This window comes from Lemur catta, chromosome 23 (assembly GCF_020740605.2).
Source record: "Lemur catta isolate mLemCat1 chromosome 23, mLemCat1.pri, whole genome shotgun sequence".
NCBI lineage: Eukaryota > Metazoa > Chordata > Mammalia > Primates > Lemuridae > Lemur > Lemur catta.
The window spans coordinates 10,375,529-10,396,808 of record NC_059150.1 but is presented as its reverse complement, the minus strand read 5'-3'; the positions used below and the strand labels follow the sequence as shown (position 1 = coordinate 10,396,808).

Here is a 21,280-nt window from a genome sequence, read left to right as displayed (position 1 = left end):
CGCTGTCCTCATTTCCTAGTGCTTTCCCCTTTGTCCCCTCCCTCCAGCCGCACTAGCCTTGCTTTTTCTTGAACAGTAGAAGAATCTTCTGCTTGCTATTCCACCTGCCTATAATACTGTTCACCCTGACACGCGAAGGGCTTGCTCCTCCACTTCAGGTATCTCAGATGTTACCTCCCCAGTGAGGCCTTCAATGACCACCCCACGTGGAAACCCAATACCCCCAGCACCCCCAACCCCTGCTGCATTTTTCTCCAAAGCACTTATTACCATCTAACACAGTATACGTTTATATCTTTACTCTCTGTCTCCTCCTACCAGAATATAAGCTCCATGAGGGTAGGGACTGTGTCTTTTGTTTACTGAGGTCCCAACACTTAGATCAGTGCACATGATAGGAGCTCAGTAACTCTTATCAAAAGACTGAACAGCTGCCTCGGTGGTATCCTACAGAAAGCAGGACAGCCTCTCTCCCGCTCGGGCACAAATGCTTCACTTTACCTGTTTGTAAATCCAGAAACTTTACCAGTCACAGGTAGAGAGGGCGAGGCTGGCTAATGATGGTTGATTTGGGGTGGGTGGGGGACGGGGACTGGGGGGGACAGTCAGTGTGAGGGGGAGGGGAAACCTAGCCACATGGGCTGGAAGAGCGAGGCATGCGCAGTGCTTCATTGACACACCAATGTGTAGCCTCTGGTGGGGGGCCCAGTGGGGAGCTTTGGCCTAGCAGCTCCAGGTACCTGGGAAAGGGGGTTAAGTGCCGAGAAGGATGCATGAAGGCAGACAGGCCAACAGTCCAATTCTATAAACATTTATGGGGCCCTCACCCAGGTGCCAGGCATTGTACAAGCTGCCAGAGATCTAAAATCCCATTTGCCAGGTAACGCAGTGCAAGGCCAGCCTCTCCCTTTCAGCTCACTCTTGTTTTCAATGTTTATTTCAGGCCTTTCTCCTTACAAACCTTGACCACTCCCCCTAGTCTCACCAGGAAACTCCACTCCTTACTGCACAGAAAAAAATAGAAGTCATCAGACTAGAACGACCTCCACTTCCTGCAGCCAGACTTGCATATCTCCTTGCACAGGGCCCCTAATCTGCCCTCTCCCCGCTGGGGTGGCAAGAGAAGTGACCCTCTGAACTGGGCCAGTCTCCCCAGCTGTCTGTCCACCCGGCTTGGGCTCCTGCCTCCTAAAGGATCTTTTGATGTCGAGTCTCACCCACCTGCACCTGCTTTCTCTTCAGCCTCTCCCTTTCAGCTGGCTCCTGCCCATCAGCATTCTAACAGCCGCCCATCAGCATTCTAACAGCCGCAAGTCTCTCCTAAGATTAAAAAAAAAAAAACACCCCAAAAATTCTCACTGTCAGAATTCCCTAAAATTCATGCTCTCCTTTCTCCCGCAGCCAAGCTTCTTGACTCACCCTCACCTCGATCTCCACTGGCCTCTCCTCCACCCAGCGCTGCCGCTCCAGCCACCTGCACCCTCACCAACCCCTCAAGCTGCCCTCACCCAGGTCGCCAGAGACTTCTGGGTCACGGGTGCCAATGGTCAATCTTCAACCTTCACCTTATCTGACATCTCAGCAACCGCCCACTCTCCATACCCAGCTCACACACCGTAAAACACTTTCCCTTCTGCTTCCCCGAAACCACACTGTGCTGGTATCTAAGACCACGTAAAAACAAACAACTCCCCGTTGTCACTCTCTCTCCAGCCCAGACATCCCCTCTGCATACAGACCCATCATTGCTACTGCCTACCTGGCACCGCCTTTGGAGCTTAGCACAGCCTTTGGAAGGCCTCACAGGCGCCCAAAGCCAGCTCATCCCTAACGGAACCCACTCCCCTCTCCCAAGCTGCTCCCTCTCCAGAGCTCCCTCTAGGCAAAGACTCATTCTCCACCTTGCCGCTGTGGCCAAACTGGCATCGCTCCTGGCAATACCTTCTCTTCTCCCACCCCCGCATCCAATTAGTTACTGAGGCCTCCTGAATGTACCTCATAAATCCACCCAGCCTACTTCACTCCCACGACCAACCCCTGATTCAAGACACCATCCCCTCCTCTCTCCTATAACTGGTCACCCCTCCTATAACTGGTCCTCCCTCACCTGCTCTTGCCACTCCAAAGCCTTCTTCACACAGCAGCCTGACTGAGCTTTTGAAAAAGCCAAGCTGGTGTGACTCCCAAAACCTTTTCAAAGTCTCCCATTACTCTTAAGGTTCCCAATGCCTAACACACCCTACAGGGCTCCTGCCCACATCTCTGAGGTCACCTGGGAGCTCCCTCCCTCCCCAGCCCTTGCTTCCCAGCCTCTCTGGTCTTCACACTCTTCCTCGTATGAACAGAGAAACTTCCCTCCTTACAGCCTTCACCCAAAGGCTGGTGTCGCTTTGCTCAAGCTGCGGTCTCTGCTGCAAACATCCTCTCTTCTCTCTCTCCCCACCTCTCACTGAGCTAAACGCATCCAAGCCCAAGCACATCATATATGCAGCTAAGCCTCTGTGTGCCTCTTCTGTGGGTTAGGTTCCCCCTTCCTATGACGTGCCCTGAAATCACCTACAGCACTTACCAGGAATGTAATTAATTGTTTATACAATTACTATACAATATTAGTCTTCCCCAGCACTCAGAAAGCAGCACTGGGACTGTGTCTCTTTCTGAAGGTGCTGACACAGGCAAGCACTCAAATATCTGAGTCAATTAACAGCTGCCACTTGGGATGCCTATAATGTGCCAGACACCATAGCTAGGAACTTCACATGGTTGTGCCATTTAATCCACACAGCAACCCCAGGAGGTATAGGTATTATTCATCTTCCTGTTTTACAGATCAGAAACCTGAAGCTCAGGGGATTACACAGTGTGTACAAGGTACCACAGCTGGTAACTGCTGGGTAGTGATTCGGGCGTGTCTGCTATCAAAGCCAGGACACTCACTCACCACTTACTCTCTACAGCTCACTCCCTTGGACAATGTAGGTGCCCAACCAAGAAAGATGGACAGAATGACCAACTATATCATCTTTGATCTTCAGTCACTCTTGAGGTCCACAAATAAGAATTACAATTCCCCTTTTCCAAACAAGGAAAAGGGGGTGTGAGGGGTTCAAAGGGGTCACCCAGCAGTAGGTGGCTGTGCTGGGCTGGAACCCAGGTCTTCTGGCTGCTTGTCTAGGGTGATTTTCTGTACAGTATAACTATAGTTAGGCACTGAGAGGACAGTACAGGCGGGATTATGGAGGAAAGCTGTGCAGACAAGAGCTAACACAGCAGGCCTGAGACTGCTATCCCTAGAAAGGGCTGCCTGCAAGGAGGGCCCTTGGCTGGCATCCGGGAACGTGGATATCAGGAGGCTCCCACCGCCCCAACTGACAGGAGTGGCTCACGGTGCCTAAAGTGTTTGTGCAAACAATGCGGTTTATGCTGAACACCTGTTTTTCTTCTGGAAGTCTGGTATTTTGTTATATGCTAGACAGAGGTGCCTACATGACCAGCCCTCAATAAAAACCCTGGGCACTAGTCTCTAATGGGCTTCCCTGGTTGACAACACTTGACGCCTGTTGTCACAATTCACTATTGCAGAAATTAAGCACATCCTGAGTAATTCCCACTGGGGAGTCCCTTCCAAGACTCCAAGAAGCTTGCATTTGGTTTCCCTTGGACTTAGCCCTACGCATCTTTTCCTTTGCTGATCTTGCTTTGTATCCTTTTGTTGTAACAAATCATGGCTGTTGGTATGACCATATGCTGACTCCTATAAGTCTTCCTAGAAAATCACGGAACCTGGGGATGGTCTTGGGGTCACAACACAGAAACCTAATGAGAGATGAATTTTGAGTTTGTTTTGAAAAGGGTGACAGGGCATGGATAGTAGATTAAAAGAGGAGGCAATCTAGGAAGGAGAAATGATGTGAGGAAAGGCAGGAACAGATGAGTCAGGTGTTTACCTGCAGCTGTTTACCAAGGCTTGAATAGAGTTGACGGTGAGAAAACCCAGCTGCAATTATGAGGTGGAGGAGATGGGGGATACAGAAGTCCACTTGTTAGAAAGATCCAGTGCAAGTGAAGTGAACCACTTAACAGTATACACAGGGAACGGGAACTATCAAGGAAAGACTGAAAGAATTTGGAGTGTGGCTGTCCACAGTAAGATGCAGCACTGCGCGTCCCTGAGGAAGGTCTGTGCTAATGCTACTGAGAGCTTGAGGCAACATCCCAAATCACTGAGTTTTGAAATAAACCACCTTAACATAAGGAAATCATTCTGCTCCAAAATAATCTATTTCACATCCCTTAAGGGTGACTATTCCCTTCTTCCTTTATCTCTCGGAAACACCTTTGCCCAAGTCCAGTATTCCTTCCCATCCCTCTGATCCACGTCTTACTTCCCAGAAGGGCCTCCTGGAAAACCACACCCAATTTCTCAGTCACTTCCTTCACTCTGCACCTGGTTAGCGTGCAAGCGTTTGCTTTATGTTCAATTATTTTGCCTTTACCCCAGGGAGGCACGGTAGGTTTTCCCAGGTTGCATCACAGGTATTGGCCCAGCCTCTCCCTCAGAATCCTAACATCATGAAGGCAGAAGAGGGACTTTCAGGATCTCTGCTTAGATTAACCCCACCCACCTGCCTCCTTTCTCCAAGGTCAAGGGCCTCCCTGAGGAACGCCTCAGCACACAGCCTGGCTGTTCTAAGCTGTTGCCTTGGTAAGGGAGAACGGAAAGGGCCCTGGGTGATGGCTCTGTATCAAGTCAACCTCATCCTGCTCTGACTTCACCATTGGATCCCACTAAAGTAACTGGTCTGCTCCTGGCAGTCAAGCCAGAGCCTGTATTTTGCTTCCCAAATCTGTTTTATTTCTTCTGCTGGGTGCCTGTGTTGGGTCCCTGCCAAGCACTACTCTTCCTCCAAAGCTGCAGCCTACTCTGCCCACATAAAATCCTGCCCCTGAAACCTGAGCCCTGGGGCACTAGCCCCTGATGCCGCCTGCCCCACTCTGCCCACCAAGGGCTCAAGCCAGCTTACCCGCACGATGCCCTGCTCCAACCCAGCTCACCTACCCTGGCCCCTGAGGTCTACCTGGTCTACAGATTGCAAAGTGGCAGCAACAGGCTAGTTTAAATGACGGTCTACCCTGGCACATGGCAGTTCTTTTGCTTGTTTTTAATTTAAATTTGAAGGCCTTTAGGCTAGGCATGCATTTTCCAGCTCCCCGGAAACCCCACAACTCTCTATCTCTATTAACCACATGGAAGAAGAAAACCAGTTTTACTGAATACCTGCCATACACTAGACTCTGTTTATATACAGGCTCATCTAATCTTTCCAACAACCCCAAGTGGGAGACATTACTATTTCTGTTCCCCAGTGGGAATATAGACACTTATGGAAGTTGGGCAACGGCTATGTATTAAGGTGGCCCTTCTGCAGCAGTATGGAAAAGAAAATAGGAAAACGAGTGAATGGAAATTAAGTTTGTTCAGGAAAGAGACTGTGGCCCTGAACTGGGAATAGACAGTAGATCAGGACTGGCTGGCAGGGATAGGACAAAGGTGACCAAGGAGCAACAGCTGCCATAGTTGGGGAAAGGCAGAGGAAGAGGAGGCTTGGGACAGATGTCTCAAGGGGCTCCAGTGATCCTCTTGCCTCAGCCTCCCAAGTAGCTAGGGGTCTCGCTATGTTGTTCAGGCTGGTCTCAACTCCTGGCCTCAAGCGATCCTCCTGCCTTAGCCTCCCAAAGTGCTGGGATTACAGTATGAGACACTGCACCCGGCCTTTCCTTGAAAGTGTTGGTTTAAGCCTTGGGAATGGAAGAGGGCTCGAGGGAGAGGAGCTCAGGGAACAGAACGCTGGCCTGAGGACCCAGCCTTGGCCCCACACTGGCACTTGCAGGGCAGAGGACCAGAGGGTCAAGGAAGGGAACGCCAGTGGGGGTGGTGTGGCAGCCTCACGGAGATGGGCAGCAGCTGCACCGTGGGCTGGCGCAGGCCTGTGACCAGCCCTGGAAGCCTTCACGGGCAACCCGAGCAGCACCGCAGGTGCACAGCGCTGAGTGAGCAAGACAGCACAAGTGCTGGCCACTCTTTCCAGAAGCTTGTTAGTGAAAGAGACAGGAGAGCGACTGGGAAACACGGAGTCTTCCTGTTTAACAGAAAACCGAGCTTGCTGGGGAGGGAAGGAGTCTGTGGGCGGGAGAGATGGAAGTGTAGGTGGAGAAGGAGTTCTCACCTTGGTCTGGGGGAGAGGACTTTCTCCTTGAGAGAAAACAAAGCTGTGGGGGAACTTCCAGGGATGTTCTGAATTGGTGAGACAGGAAATCGATGGAGCCTGTGGTGTCAAGAAATGAGACGGGGATCTGCTGAGAGTGAGATGATAGACCCCGCACCCCCCACCAATAGGGTGCACGCCGAGCTCTGTCACTTAACAGGCCTGCACATCAGACGGACACTGTAAAATTAAGTTCAGTACACAGGCCATTTGGATGCTACATACAGCACAATCTAAACACGCACCACCACCTGCCGCCCGATATCGATGAACAAAATGTGCCCATCACCGTCACTGGAGACAGACTTGGAATTTCTCGGTCAGGACTAATGAGGATTTTCACTTTATCTCTTCCCTGGTCCTCCACCCCACTCCCTCACAAGACAGGACTTGCCAGAGGCCATACCAGTCAAGGCTGCTATCTGATTCCTCAAAGTTTTCCTCTGGGCAAAGCAACAAACTTACGCTGGCCCAACCCTGGTAGCGGCACCAGGGCCCAACCCTGGCAGTCGCAACAGCAGGTGCCCTCGGGCCCCGGGGATTGCCTCTGCCCTACCGAATGTTGCCCTCTACCCCGCAGCATGTTGCCCTCTACCCCATCCCCCCCACATACACCCACCTGCTACACCTCCGCTGGGGTGACAGCTCCAGTCCAGAGGAACCTCACAAAAGCTCTTCAGAGACTGTGTCTGCAACCGCCCCCTCCCCACTTCTGGTTTATTAACTCTTAAAGACCCCTGATCGGTGACAAAGGTGTCAGGCAGCTTTTGATGAATATCTCACTCGTTCTCTCATCCTCCTCCTGCCCAGAATCCTGACTACCTATAGTCAAGATACCACGAGACGAACACAGGAATTGGAGTCTGAAGACTTGGGCTTGGGTCCTGCCCCATTCCTACATGATGAGAGATCTGTCAAATCACTTCTGAGCCCCAGCTTGCAACCAGATAAAGTGGAAGGAATAGCACCTGCCTCTCCCTTCTCCTTGAAGAGGTGGCAGGGAGGTAATCAGATGAGATGGGCTAGTTGTAAAGTGTCATTCTAATTTCTAGGATCCAAGCAAGTCCTTCAGGCAGCTCAACCTCTCTCCCCGAAGCTCTACCCAGCACATGGCCCTGGCAGCTCAGAGCCCAAGGGAGACACACCCCAGATGAATTCAGTGCAATTTAGCAACATCTGTTTAGGCCTACTCTGTGCCAGCTTCCAGGATATGCACAAAAGCAGACCCAGGTCTTGCCCCGAGTCTGCCTGGTTGGGCAGAGCTGAAGGATTGGGTGTCTGTTCATGCAGCAGCTAGGGCAGTTTCCAGCGCAACTTGCTCCACGTTGCCGGGAACAGACCACACACGCATTACTGGAGTCTGGGTCCCTTTGCTGGCCCCTCAGATGTGGAAGGGGTGGGCAGATTTGGCCGTCTGAGAAACCAGGGGGAGGGGCCTGGAGCAGGGGAACCAGGGACCTTAGAGCTCCATGCCTGGTCCAGAGGCCTAGCTCCAGGGGTTATTTATACTCTCAGTGCTTCACCCCCGCCATCTGAGAGATGTGAGGAATAGTCCTGCTGTGGCCTGACTCAAAAACGTATCATGGAGGACAATATGAGAACAAAACAAGAGCAATAGGAAAATTCTTTGAAAAGGAAAGAGCTTCACAAACAAGGAATTATTTTTTTTCTTCAACGTCCTCCCCAGCAAGGCTGAGATAATCACAGAAGGTTCGTCTTAGCACTGAGGTGCCTTTCCCATCAGCCTAACGGGACTGACTCAGAGGCATCCACCTCCCACATTCTGCAAATCATCCTCCCCGAAACACCCCAGTCTCTACAGTTAGCACTTTCGGTGGATGGAGTGCCATCTCTTTTCCATATTCTTTCCACCGCCCTACTACCCATGTCCAAAGGGTACTTGGTGACACTTGCTGACTGAGGGAAACACGGCCATCCTACCCCCACTACCACAGACCTCAGCCAAGAGGACCTAAGCGTCACCTTCGCCATCACTTCCGCTGTTCCAGATCCTGGCTCAGGCTGGAGACTTTCTCCGGCCTTTGTCCAGGATCTACGAGCTGCAGCGAAAACAATAACAGAACCAAAAGTCTTCAGAGAAGCTAGGTGTTTTCCACTTCCATCTCACATCCATCTTTCTGCAACAATTGCTGTCTCTCTTGATCAAATTAGAGTAGACTTAGGGGTGGGGGTGTTTAGACGATCAATTATGTTACCACCCCTGTTTTCAGCTTTGTGTGCGCATATAAGGCAGAGCAGGCAGCTGCACTGGGATCTGAGAGGTCCTAGCCCAGCCTTCTGCTGCCTAAAATTATCTCTCACACACCCAGAACCGCTCTATTCCCAGAAACACTTCAACAAACTTTGCATTTTAGGTCTTCCAGAACTCTTTTAAAATGCAAATCTCTCTGGAGGAAAGAACCATATTCCACTGGCTCTAGTCCAGCTCTCACACAGCACTTGCCCAATAAATATGTGCTGAATTCAATTAGTTGCGAGATGCCTGCGCTCACAGGACGCGGGTCAGGGCCCAGGGCTGGGGAGGACGGGGCCCGCAGGGGGCTGCCCGGGCAGGGGGCCCCTCCTCGGTTCACCAGCCTTAACACTCACCTAGGGCGGCTCTGCCTGCCACAGCGAGATAACCGAGTTCTCACGAAAGTAAATCTGAAACAGCCAAATATGGAAACTCTGCAGGAGGGGGCAGAGCCAGCAGAGAAAGTCGCCAGAGGGGCCCGGGAGGACCGGCAGCAACAGCGCAGCGCCGATAATCACCAAAAATTCTCAGAATTGCTAAGACCCCGCACAGCAGTAACACCGGGAGACCATCTGGGGCGCAGAACTGAGATTCTGCGGATTCTCCGGGCGCCCCTGGGCAACTCACCTGACCTCTCAGAGCCCTGGTTTGCTTCAGGACCCCTCTGAGCTCACCTTCTGCAGAGGGGGGCTGTTCCTAAACGAGGACGCGCAAACCAACAGTTGGTGGCGGTTTCCACGCCTCGCAAAATGAAAGTTTCATTCTGGAGTTGCTCTGGGTGGAAAGTCGTGCAAAGGTGGAGGGGTGCCCACGAGTGCGGAGGGAGGCCTGGCCCGCTCTGCAGTGCGGGCGTGCGGGGCATGCCCCGAAGTCCACGCCCGCTGCGCACCGCGGCTGAGCCGGGCCCTCCGTCCACACCCGCGCTCCGGGCCAGCGCCCCGGCTCGGGACCCCCCGGCTCGGTCTTCGCCACACCTCTCCCCTGCTAAGAAGACCCACTCCCCACCGCCCCCGCTCGCCCCCGCTCCGCGGCCACCTGCCCCGCCGGCCTCCCGCGACCTCGGGCCCAGGCCCGCTGCCTCCGGCCCGGCCCGGCCGCCCCTCGCGCCGGTCGGGGGGTCCTGGGCGGACGCGAGCGGGCGCTTTCGGTTTCAAAGTACCCGGGACGAGCCGGAAAGCGCCCGGCGGTCTCCTCACCCCAGCCCTTCAGCCGCGGGGGGCCCGGCCGGCGGCCTGCGGGGACTCACGTGTGGCTCGGCGCGCGGGGTCAGCTGGCGCCCGGCTCAGGCTCGCCGCGGCTCCGGGCGGGCGGTGGCGCGAGGCGGGGGCGAGGCCCGGGGCGGGGACAGCGGGGCGGGGGCGCAGGGGCGCGGACGGGGACAGCGGGGCGGGGACAGCGGGGCGGGGGCGCAGGGAGGGGTCGGGCGGAGGCTGAGAGACAGCCGCCCCGGCTAGAAATCTAAGCTGCCCTCTCTGGAACCGTTAGGACCTACACATGTAAGTCGTCTCTGATTTCCCTCACGGGCGTTTGAATTGTAGACGACTTGCTCTTCCCCCAGCGACAACCAGGCTCAGCTAATCCTTTCACGTGTGGACCCTCTAGCGCAAGGTCTGAGGTCTGGCTCAAATCAGTCCTTCCAGGACCATCATGGGTTTGCCAGCCGTCTATGCTGCCGTTGGCCCAACACTAGCAATCTCTTAGAGTTACAGAGCTTGCCTTCCTATCAAGGGCTTCCCAAACATCCCGGTGGTCCTCAAAGCAACCTGGTGGAGTAGGCCTGGTCGCCCCCATTTTGCAGATGAGCTGTCTGAGGTCCAGAGCAGCAACGTGAAGTGACGTGCCCAAGGCTAGATGCACTCATTAAGTGCTGTAGCTAGAACTTGAATCCTAAATACAAGGCTCTCTCTCACAATGCATTCTCTCCCAGAGTGCATGTGCTGAATAATATTTATATTCTATGTAAATGAAATGGACCAAAGTTTCAATTCGAGCTTCTTCACTTTCAGTTAGGCAACCGCGGGAAAGGTGCTTAACTGCCCCGAGTTTCAGTTACTGTGCTCATCGGCCAAAGGGGGGAATAAGATCTACCTTGGGCGTCAACAGCTCGGATGGGCACAGGAGCAGGAAGCAGCAGGAGGGAGGAGGTTGTGCTCATGGAGAGAGGGGAGGAACACGGAGCGCCAAAGAGCAGATATAGGCTGTAGCAGAGCAGCCATGGTGCGATGCCAGCCTGAAGTTACCTGGTCTGTTATTTTTCAACAAGAGCCAGAAATCTAGATTCAAATGTTTTGATTGGTGAGCCAGATTAACTACTCTGCGAGGGAGATAGTGCCTGTGGGCATTGCTTTGGGGCTCTAGATCTCGCTTACAGTCTTGGGGTGAGAATTAAAAGAGATGGTATTCCTGTACCCCGACATAGGGTAGGTGCTCAGGAGCTAGGTCTGTCTTCTCCCTGTTCCCCTGTACAATACACCTTTTATGGTTGCCTGCTTCTCACCTCTCTTCTCATTACCCCCACAGCATAATATAAGTCCGTATGTTTTCTAGAAGTTATATCTCCTTTCACTGGATGGAAACGTCAATGTCTAGTATGCTTATGTGCAGGTAAGCCCAGGGGCCCCGTACTGTCATTGACTGGGATTCACTTATCTCTCCCACTTCTCTCCCCACCAACTGAATAAAACAGTCAGTTCGTTCCAAAAGTGACATCCAAGCTTTAAATATGATGGAATCAAAGCTGGGATACAGAGTCTTTATTGTGGTGGGAAATGGGTGCTGCATGACTCCAGGAGTCTAAGTGGGAAAGAAAATAATTTTAGGTGGATGTTAGAAGCCAATGCCATGTTCCCAATTTCCCCATGTTGATCATGGAGTGGAATTTGAATTGCATATGTTTATAAATGTCCATATAAGATAAACATTAGGCTGGGTATGGTGACTCACGCCTCTAATCCCAGTACTGAGGCAGGAGGATTGCTTGAGGTCAGGAGTTCAAGACCAGCCTGAGCAACATAGCAACATCCACCTCTACAAAAAATACAAAAATTAGCCTCATGTGGCAATGCGCATCTGCAGTCCCAGCTACTCAGGAGGCTGAGGCAAGAGGATCATTTGAGCCCAGGAGTTTGAGGTTGCAGTGAGCTATGATGATGCCACTGCACTCTAGCCCGGGCAACAGATTGAGACCCTGTCTCAAAGTAAAATAAAACAAACATTAAATGCTTACAAATGATAGCTAACATTTATTAAGTTTTATATACCAGGTACTGTGATCAGTGTTTAAGCCCCGTTTTACAGATGAGAAAATTTATCTACTGAGCATTTTGGCTGAAATCACAAAATTCTTTCTTTGGGAGAGATGGAATTTGAATCTGGGAAGTGTGGTTCTGGTGTCTTTAGCCACAGGCCACCCTGCCCCTCAAAGAAATGGTTGGTGTGAGTTCAAACAAAACAACTTTCAGACAGAGACAAATTTTAGCAGTTTTAGTGTTTTGCAAATATTTGGTATTAAGTTCAACATTACCTCCAAACCAAATTCAGCTACAAAATAAGAAAAGAATTAGAGTGTACCGTAAAATTTTACATGGAAGGAAAGGGCTATCCCTTTTATCTGTTTCTTCTGGACACCTTAAGATTGCCCCAGACTTCAGAAGACACGGATTTCAGCTGTTTAATTTGCTGCGAGGTTGCAGCCCTGGCTGTCAGTGGGAAGATGGTGCTGATGGAGAGGTGAGGGCGCCGCCTACTGGAATCGTAGTTGAATGCATTATCTTCCTCGGGCATCTCCTCTGTGACAAGACTGATCAACGTAGTGAGTTAGTGAAGAGCAGAAGGTCATACTTTCCATCACCTAAAGATTGGTGAGATCAGACAAGGAGGGGAAATAGTCTCCTTGGGCCTCAGATTGTACTTCTAACTTCCATTGCAAGTTGCAATGGAAAGTCTTTCTCCGTAATAGGACCACACGTGGAAAGTGTGATAATGCTGTAGCAGAAAACCACTCCCAGGCAAAATGCAAACCTCAGGGTCCTGTACTTGCAGAACGCTCGCTTGCTCACCAAGTAGGTGTTGCACTGAGGCAATAAATGAATGTCTGTGGCTTTTCTGTGTATAATTTCCTAACCTAGTGATATGTGGTCTCTTTGCTTCCATCAAAGTGTGCTGACTGCCACGGAAGAGAGGCAGGAGTATTAGGAGCAGGGCAGGGAGCTTCACCCAGGACTTTTGTAAATTTTTTTAAAAGATTCCCTTTCCAAAAGAGCCTATGTATGTGCATCCAGCTGCTGCACTTTTAGCTTAGGAGCTGAAGAAAGGCCCATGTTTCTTTTGTTCCACCTTGCTTTACTCTATTGTTACCTGTGTATAGGTTCAGCACCAATTTGAAAAAAGCAGGCTTTCTACATTGTACACCTGGCTAAATGTGAATTCTGTCCATTTTGACAGTTTCTTTAATAAGATTCGCACGTGCAATTCCTATCACTTCTGGGAAAACATTTTAACCTATTAATTCTGCATAGTCACCATAAGGCATTAAAATATAGATTTTGAAGATTTCACCTTAGGAATCATGAAGTAAGATCATAGGTTTGATTGGCACAATTTGGTCTTGTTAGATTTTGTAATAGGTCGATAACAAGGGAAACCATTATTTGGTATTTCTTTTTGAGGATGGTGCTTGCTCTATATGGAGAGATTTCAAGCAATGCTCTTGTAACCCTGGTTAGTCATATCTTCCATTTCACAGAAAATAGGACAGGAGCATTAAAAAGGAAAGGCATAAGTTCAGCAAGGGCCAATCCTGGTAAAAACTGACAAAGCTCCAATGTCTTTGAATCCCACCACACCTCAGTATTCCATGACTTTGCCCCTCTATCCTGAGAAATACCTTCCATTGGCACAGTGAGGGTCTCTCACTGTGGGACACCTTTTGGGGCTGCTGCATCTTTTGTTCAGAATTGCAGTTCCATACCTTTTCTTTTTTAAACAACTTTACTGTTAGACTTTTAATACCATAAAATTCACCCAATTGATAAATTTTAGTAAGTGTACACAGTTATGCAATTATAACCACAATGAGACATAACTATGCCTGTTGACTTACATATTTTCTTTGGCTGTTTTTGAACTATACTGGTAGAAATGAGTAGTTGCAACACAAAAGTTTGTGGACTGCAAACCCTAAAATATTTACTATCTGGCTATTTATAGAAAAAAGTTTGCTTGCCCTTGGTCTAGGTCCTTTGCATATCATGTAAATTTTGAAATTAGCTTGTCAGTTTGTGCAAAATTAGCCTGCTAGGGTTTTGACAGGGATTGGGTTGAATCTATAAATCAATTTCAGGAGAATGACCATTTTAACAGTAACAAGTCTTCCAAACCATGAACATGGTATATTCCTTCATTTATTTAGGTCTAATTTAATTTCATTAGCAATATTTTATAGTTTTTTGGTGGACAGGTTTTGCACATTTTTGTTAGATTTATTCCTAAATGTATTATTCTTTTTTATACTATTGTGAATAAAATTTTCATAATTACATTTTCAGGTCATTCATTTCTATTATATGAAAATTTGATTTCATATTGATCTTATCTCCTGTGACCTTCTTAAACTTACTCATTATTCTAGTAGGTTTTTGGAGATTTCTTAGGATTTTTTACATGCAAGATCATGTAACCTGCCCATAAAAATAATTTATTTTCATTCTTGTTTTCCAAACTGTATGCTTTTGTTTTTCCTGCCTTATTGTACTGGCTAGAACATCCAGGAAAATATTGCATAGAAATGGTGACAGCAGACATCCTTGCCTTGGTTCCAATCCTAGGAGGAAGCACACAGTTAAGTGTTATGTTTCATGTAGGCTTCTTGTAGATGCCCTTATCAGGTTGAGGAAGTTTCCTTATGTTTCTAGTTTTCTGAGAGCTTTTATGAATAGGTGTTGGATTTTGCCAAATATCTTTTCTGTGTCTATCAACATAATTTTGTGGCTTTTGTCCTTTGTTTTATTAATATGCTGTATTGCAATGGTTCTCAGCTGGTAGTGATTTACTCCCCAGGGGACATTTGACAATGCCTGGGAACATTTTTGATTGTCAAACTGGAGAGGAGGGTTCTATAGGCATCTGAGGCTGAGGATTCTGTTACTCATCCTGTAATGCACAACAAAGAATTATCTAGCTTAAAATGTCAGTAGTGCTGATGCTGAGAAAAAACCCTGGTGTATTGCATTAATTGGTTTCTGAATGTTAAACCAAACTTGCATTTCTGGGATAAACATCACTAGGTTATGTTATATAATCCTTTTTGGATGTTGCTGGATTTGATTTGCTAATATTTTGTTAAGGATTCTTACATCTCTGTCCATTAGGGATATTAGTCTGAAGTTTTCTTTTCTTGTGATGTCTTTACCTGGCTTTACATCAGAGTATTAATGGTCTCATAGAATGAGTAGGGAAGTGTTTTCTTCTCTTTTATTTTCTGAAAGTGTTTTTGTAGGCTTGATATCATTTCGTTCTTAAGGGTTTGATAGAATTTACCAGTACTCTAACTGAGCCAGGAATTTTCTGTGTGTGAAGACTTTAAGTTACAAATTTGATTTCTTTACTTGGTTCAGGCTATTTCTTTTGAGATAGTTTTGGTAAGAACATGTTCATTTTATAAACGTGTCCAAATTTGTTGGCATAAAGTGTTCATAATATTTCTTTACAATTTTTCTAATTTTTCTAGGTTATGTAGTGATGAGTCTTCTTTCAGTCTAGATTTTGGTAATTTGTGCATTCATTTTTTCCCCTTGGTTATTCTATCTAACCATTTTTCAATGTTGTTGATTTTTTCAAGAGGCAACTTACTGGTTTCAGTGATTTTCTCTATGTATGGTCTTCCTGTTATCTATTTCATTTATTTCAACTATGATCTTTATTTTCTTTCTTCTGCTAAATTTGAGTTTGCTCTTTGTTAGCTTTTTAAGAAGAAAGCTTAGATTATTGGTTTTTAGATCTTATCTAAAATGTTTAAAGCTATAAATTTCCTTCTGAGGACTCCATTGCTGCCTCTCATAGATTTTGATATGTTTTCACTTACATTCAGTTCAAGATATTTTCTAATTTCCCTTGTAATTTCTTTTCTGACCCATAGGTTGTTTGTAAGTGTGCTTAATTCCCAAATATTTAGAGATTTCCCAGTTTTTTTTTTTTTCTGTTGCTGATTTCTAATTGCATTGTGTTAAAACTCAGAGAACATACTTTGGACAATCTGAATCCTTTTCCATTTATTAAAACTTGTTTATGGCACAGACTATAATCTATCTTGAAAATATGTGCACATTAAAAGAATGTTTATTCTGCTGTTGTTGGGTGACATGATCTATAAATTTCAATCAGGTAAAGGTGATTGATGGTGTTCTTCAAATCTATGTTCTTACTAATTTTTGGGTTACATATTCTATCAGTTATTGAGAGATGGGTGTTGACACTGACCATAATGGTGGATTTATTTGCCTATTTCTTCTTGTAGTTTTACCAGGGATCCTCTTGATGAACTAACACTTTTATCATTATTGAATGACCATCTTTAACTCTGATATTCTTTGCTTTGAAAGCTTTGACATTAACATAGTCTTCACTATACTAATACTTCACTAACAATAATCAAATTTGTTTTGGTTAATGTTAACATGGTATATATTTATCCATTGCATTAGTTTTCTATTGCTACATAACAAATTACCCCCAAAACTTAGCAGCTCAAACAACATGCATTAATTCAGTTTCTGTGAGTAGGGAAACTGGGACACAGCTTAGCTGAGTTTTCTACTTCGCTTATCATAGGCTGCAATGAAGGTGTTGGCTGGGCTCTAGTCATCTCAAGGTCCAAGTGGATCCATTTTCAAGAGCATATGGTTGTTGGCAGGATTCAGTTCCTGGCAGGTTCAACCTGAGGGTCTGAATTCCTTGCTGGCTGTCGGCAGAAGGCTGGCCTCAGCTCCTTGCCACACAGCCCTCTCCAACATGGCAGCTTGCTTCATTGAAGCATGCAAGCAGAGGAGGCAATATTTTGCTGGTAAGACACAAGTCACAATCTTATATAACCTACTCATAGACGTGACAGCCCATCACCTTTGCTATGTTCTGTTGGTTAGAAGTAAATCACTAGGACCGGCCGGTACACAAAGGCATGAATACCAGGAGGCAGGAATCGCTGGGGGCTGTTCCAAATGACTGCCTCTAATTTGAGGTTATCCTTCTATCACTGTTTTCCTGCTCTTTTTGCCTTTATGGAGTTAGGATTTCCTTAATTCTGTGGGGTTTTGTCATAAATTTGCCCTCATCTGCTGGTAACTCCTCCTCTGGCTTTCCAGCACTGCTAAAGATTATTTTGGTTTTTATATTTCTTACCATTTCAGTAAGATTTTGGGGGGAAGAAAACAATAAACAACTACGTTCAATCTATCATCTTGAACTGAAAATTCATCTTTTTTGCGCTGCACTTTAAATTTCTAAGAAAGTGGTGTCAAAATACACATTTTCCTTATTAAGAAGGCTGTAAGTAGGAAGGCTGTAAGTGTAAAAATCACTTACATGCATTGATCAGGTATTATATTTCCCAATTTACAGATGAGAAAACAAACTGAGACTCACAGAGGTTAAGTAACTTTTCTTTTTTTTGAGACAGAGTCTGGCTTTGCTGCCCAGGCTAGAGTGCCGTGGTATCAGCCTAGCTCACAGCGACCTCAAACTCCTGGGCTTAAGCAATCCTCCTGCCTCAGCCTCCAGAGTAGCTGGGACTACAGGCATGCGCCACCATGCCTGGGTAATTTCTTCTATATATATTTTTGGCTGTCCAGATAATTTCTATTTTTAGTAGAGACGGGGTCTCCCTCTTGCTCAGACTGGTCTCAAACTCCTGACCTTGAGCGATCCTCCCACCTCGGCCTCCCAGAGTGTAATCTTTTATATTCTATTTACTCACTTAATTGTAAGCTTAAGAATAAATTTTGATCATAACTTACTTTCATCCATATTACACTAGAATTAAAACATACAGAAAAAATATTTTTTCATTAATTTTACCAGATGTATCCAGTGATTTATTTTTAGTTATGTAATTTAAAAAACACTTTGGTGTAGATTTTTTTCAAAAATGATAACCCTGAAATTAATGAAAATGGTCAAAGATTTCTAGGTTTTTCTTTTTTATAAAAATCAATATTTAGAATTTCACAGTGAAGAGGTCCTAAATTTCTCATACAACATGAAATTATATAAAAATAGAAGACATAGACATCTTTAAATCTTTAATCCTTTGATTAAGCAGCAAGCATATCACTCTTCCAGGCCAAACACTGCTTAAGCAAAAAAGAAAAATAATGACGTGCAAAATATTTACAAAATATGCAAAGCACACAATAAAGACATCTCACTATATACATGTGTCATATTACTAACGAAGCTAAGATTTTTCTACTGTGTGCTCTAATGTACGTAAATCAAATTACAGCACATCCCTCAGATACAGCACCTTGGTCCATGTCTGGGATAGAACAGATTTTATATGAATCACAATATACTGAACAGCTGGACAGATGCTGGTGCTGACCAACTTGACTGACATCCCACATACTGTGTACTGAAGGTCTACTGACAAGAGACAAGACAAGGAAAGCTGTAAAGGTATAGTATCCACATATGCAAGACAATCTAAGTGCTTTAAAAAATGCTTTAGATATTTTCTTTTAAGATATATAACTGTCACCCGAGGCTTTTAAAGAAAAAATAATTATACATTCTTGAATATTAAGAATTTTTTATCAGTTAAATTTTATCTGGTTATAATCCAGGGGCAAGAACTATTTAAGATGAGCCAACGAGAAACAAAAGGACCCATGCTGGAAAAAAGTTTTAGATTATGCCAGAACTTAAGAGTCTTTAAGGAAAGAAGTGGTCTAAAATTGAAAATTAAAACTAATCAATGAATTTAAACCTACAGCTCTTTAATGCTGTAGAGCCAATGGTAGGGACTATTTTTCCTGTATTTTGGGAATACATGACCTTTCAAAACATAAATTAGGGCCTTACGTGTCATTTCATGAAGTAGTTCTAAACATGGTAAGAGTGTGAATGTGCAAACATTTAGCTTTATGTTCCACTAGTATATAGCAATCTAAGTGATCTGTCCCTCTGCATAAATCATGATTCCAATATGAAATCATTGTATCAAAAATATTAGTAACACACTGAAATACTATCACTTGTAAAATATTCTTTGTAAGTGCTTAATGATTATGTGAAGTAACAAGCCTTGAAATGTCTTTTTGTTTCTTTATAAAAAGGGGTCTCAGCATTTTTAGTTAACAGCACAATTGTGACAATATACTGATACATCTTTAGATAACACAGAACAAATTCTTAAATTTATTTTATGAAATAATGTTGATGATTTAACCCTAAACCAATCCCACGAGTACAGGTTGGCTGCAAGGAATACACAAATGTATCCAAATAGTACAATAGAGATTTATCAAGAAAACACCCTTCATATCAAATGCAGACCATATTATTAAGTATGAGGGCAATTTGAAGCTCATAAACTAAACACAAAAAGGGTATTGTAAATAAATGCATCCATAACCATTATCTCTACATAACTGACAAAATATAATTCTTTTCTAAAGTCCCCAAGTGTAGGCAACTACTAGTTAAAAGCAGATAGCATTTAGAAACATAAAAAAATTTTTTTTCAAAATTAACTTCATTTTCAAGGAACTTAAAGACATTATATTTCAACAAATTAAGTCCTCATTTGTATGTAAAATTATTATTCCAATCCTCTCATTACTGATGACAGGTCAACGACCTATAAACAAGGACTTTGCACTAGGACCCTAAACTGTATGTTAAAGGGTTAGTAGGTTCAGTACATTCTTTGTGGTTTCATATAATTGCTTTGCAATTGATTAAATTGCTTTCTTTTAAAGGAATATATTAAAATTCCTTTAGGAAAAAAAGCAACGTTTTTTGAAAAAAGGGATATGTAGCTATAATTTCTTAAATATGCATAAAATGAACATGTCAAAATCTGAAATGCAGGCTATTTATTCTTGCACTCCTAACATAGGAAAATGTTTTTAAAAAATTAAATTAAAGAAAACAAAAGCCAAACATCCTTAACTTAAGAAACTTAAGGAGTTTTCACAATTCCTAAGTCAAAATTCCTGTACTAAGAGCCTTGACTATGAAGAGGCAGGAATATAAAGAACCTCAATAAAATAAATACAGTAAAAACAAACAAAAAAAACCCTTGGTATATAGAATACATAAATTTTTTTTTCCTTTTATGAGAACACGTTGCTGAACGTATACTCTAGAAAGGAGGCTAACTAGAGGCTGTTTGTTGTATAAGGAACTGAAAAATTTCTTAGACATCCACTTATGCTAGTCCACTGCCACAGAACTAATTCGCAGCCTCAGTATCTAGGAAGGATTATTCTTTCCTCCTTTACATCAGTCAGATGAGCACTGGTATAATGGTGGGGTGAGAAGTTACTGCAGCTCTGTCCAATTTAATTTTTAGTGCAGTGAGGACTGTGAATCTGTCTGAATTCCAATAAGTGATGGTGGCTGCTGACCACCAACCGTGGACAACACTGGTCTTGGGTTTAGACGGGGTGGCATAGAGTTAGCAGGGCGAATGAGAGGTGGTGGAGGCTGATTTAAAGTTGGCCGGGGCTGGATGAACCGAGCCTGCTGCTGGAGTGGAGGAGGCTGCCGGTGAAGAGCAGGGGCAGCAGGCAGTGTTGGACGAAGAAGTGGTGGAGGCTGGTTCAGAGTGGCAATGGGGGCTGTTGGTGTTGGAGTGGATGATGGGGCAGGAGGTGATGGACCCAGAGTCCGAGGAGCCTGTGGGGTCTGTGCCTAGAGGTGAGGAAACAAAAATACATGTATGAGATGTAAGTCCTAATGAACTTAATACAAAATAGTTTGGGCTGTCACAGGAAAAACAAAGCAAATCAAAACAAAACAAAAACATAACACCAGTGTTTATTGGAAGCACAAGCTTCTTTTATTTTAAACAAAACAAAACAAAAAATCAAAAACCAACGAGGCTACCAAACAGGCATCTTTATTTGTAAACAGCTTAACACTGGAAATAAAAATAAGACTATGAAAGAACAATACACTCTCCATTCTTCTAGAATCAGAACTTAGCATGTCATTATGACTTAAGAGTCACGAGAGATGCACCACTGGGTAAGTGTATTGTCAACCTTTCATGCTCATTTAGCTAGTCCTCTGACAAATTAACCTTACAGAACACCACACAAAATGGTGATTCCTCAACTCATATTAGCTCAAATTCCATACACAAACACACCTCCTCTTCTTCATCAGTGCTCTTCCCTGATGGCACATTAGAAGCACTTTTTGTCTCCTCCCCTAAAGTAGAAGCATCACCATTAGAAGCCTGGGTTCCTTGTTCTGCTTCCCATTCCTGCAATACCTCCTCTAAGTTAAACCGACGCCTGTAGTTTACAAAGAAGTTCTTCACTTGGCCAACAGTCTTGTTGCCAATTACATCTGCAATAGCTTGAAAATCTTTACCATATTTGCGGACACCTGGAAGGCAAAGTAAATAATACACCTGTGAAGGATCAATAAGGAGAGCTGTGTGTACTATACATCATGCACACACAAAAGATACCAGCAATGAAAATCCTTTCTGATAAACTCTGGTCATTTCTCAATTCTGAGATAGAGGCTAAGA

At 45.3% G+C, this 21,280-nt stretch overlaps 2 protein-coding genes across 13 annotated transcripts in view; both read right to left on the bottom strand.

Annotated features, from left to right (window-relative positions):
- Window positions 1–9,827, bottom strand: part of TRAF5 (TNF receptor associated factor 5) — a 43,501-nt gene extending 33,674 nt beyond the window's left edge. Inside the window, exons 1-2 of one of the 5 annotated variants that reach the window (XM_045536446.1) lie at window positions 9,767–9,822; window positions 6,228–6,326 (exon numbers count right to left, since the gene is read on the bottom strand). The gene's annotated coding sequence lies outside the window, so the exon portion shown is untranslated. The other 4 variants (XM_045536447.1, XM_045536445.1, XM_045536444.1 and 1 more) reach the window with 4 other exon arrangements.
- Window positions 9,828–17,798: 7,971 nt separating this feature from the next.
- The window catches only part of RCOR3 (REST corepressor 3), a 43,190-nt gene continuing 39,708 nt past the window's right edge, over window positions 17,799–21,280 (bottom strand). For 5 of the 8 annotated variants that reach the window (XM_045536434.1, XM_045536433.1, XM_045536435.1 and 2 more), the window contains 2 exons: window positions 20,891–21,132; window positions 17,799–20,430 (listed from right to left, as the gene is read on the bottom strand). In XM_045536434.1, the coding sequence (XP_045392390.1) occupies window positions 20,086–20,430; window positions 20,891–21,132 (587 nt within the window). In that variant the 3' untranslated portion in view covers window positions 17,799–20,085. Of the gene's footprint in view, window positions 20,431–20,555; window positions 21,133–21,280 lie in introns of those variants that run through there. The other 3 variants (XM_045536438.1, XM_045536437.1, XM_045536436.1) reach the window with 2 other exon arrangements.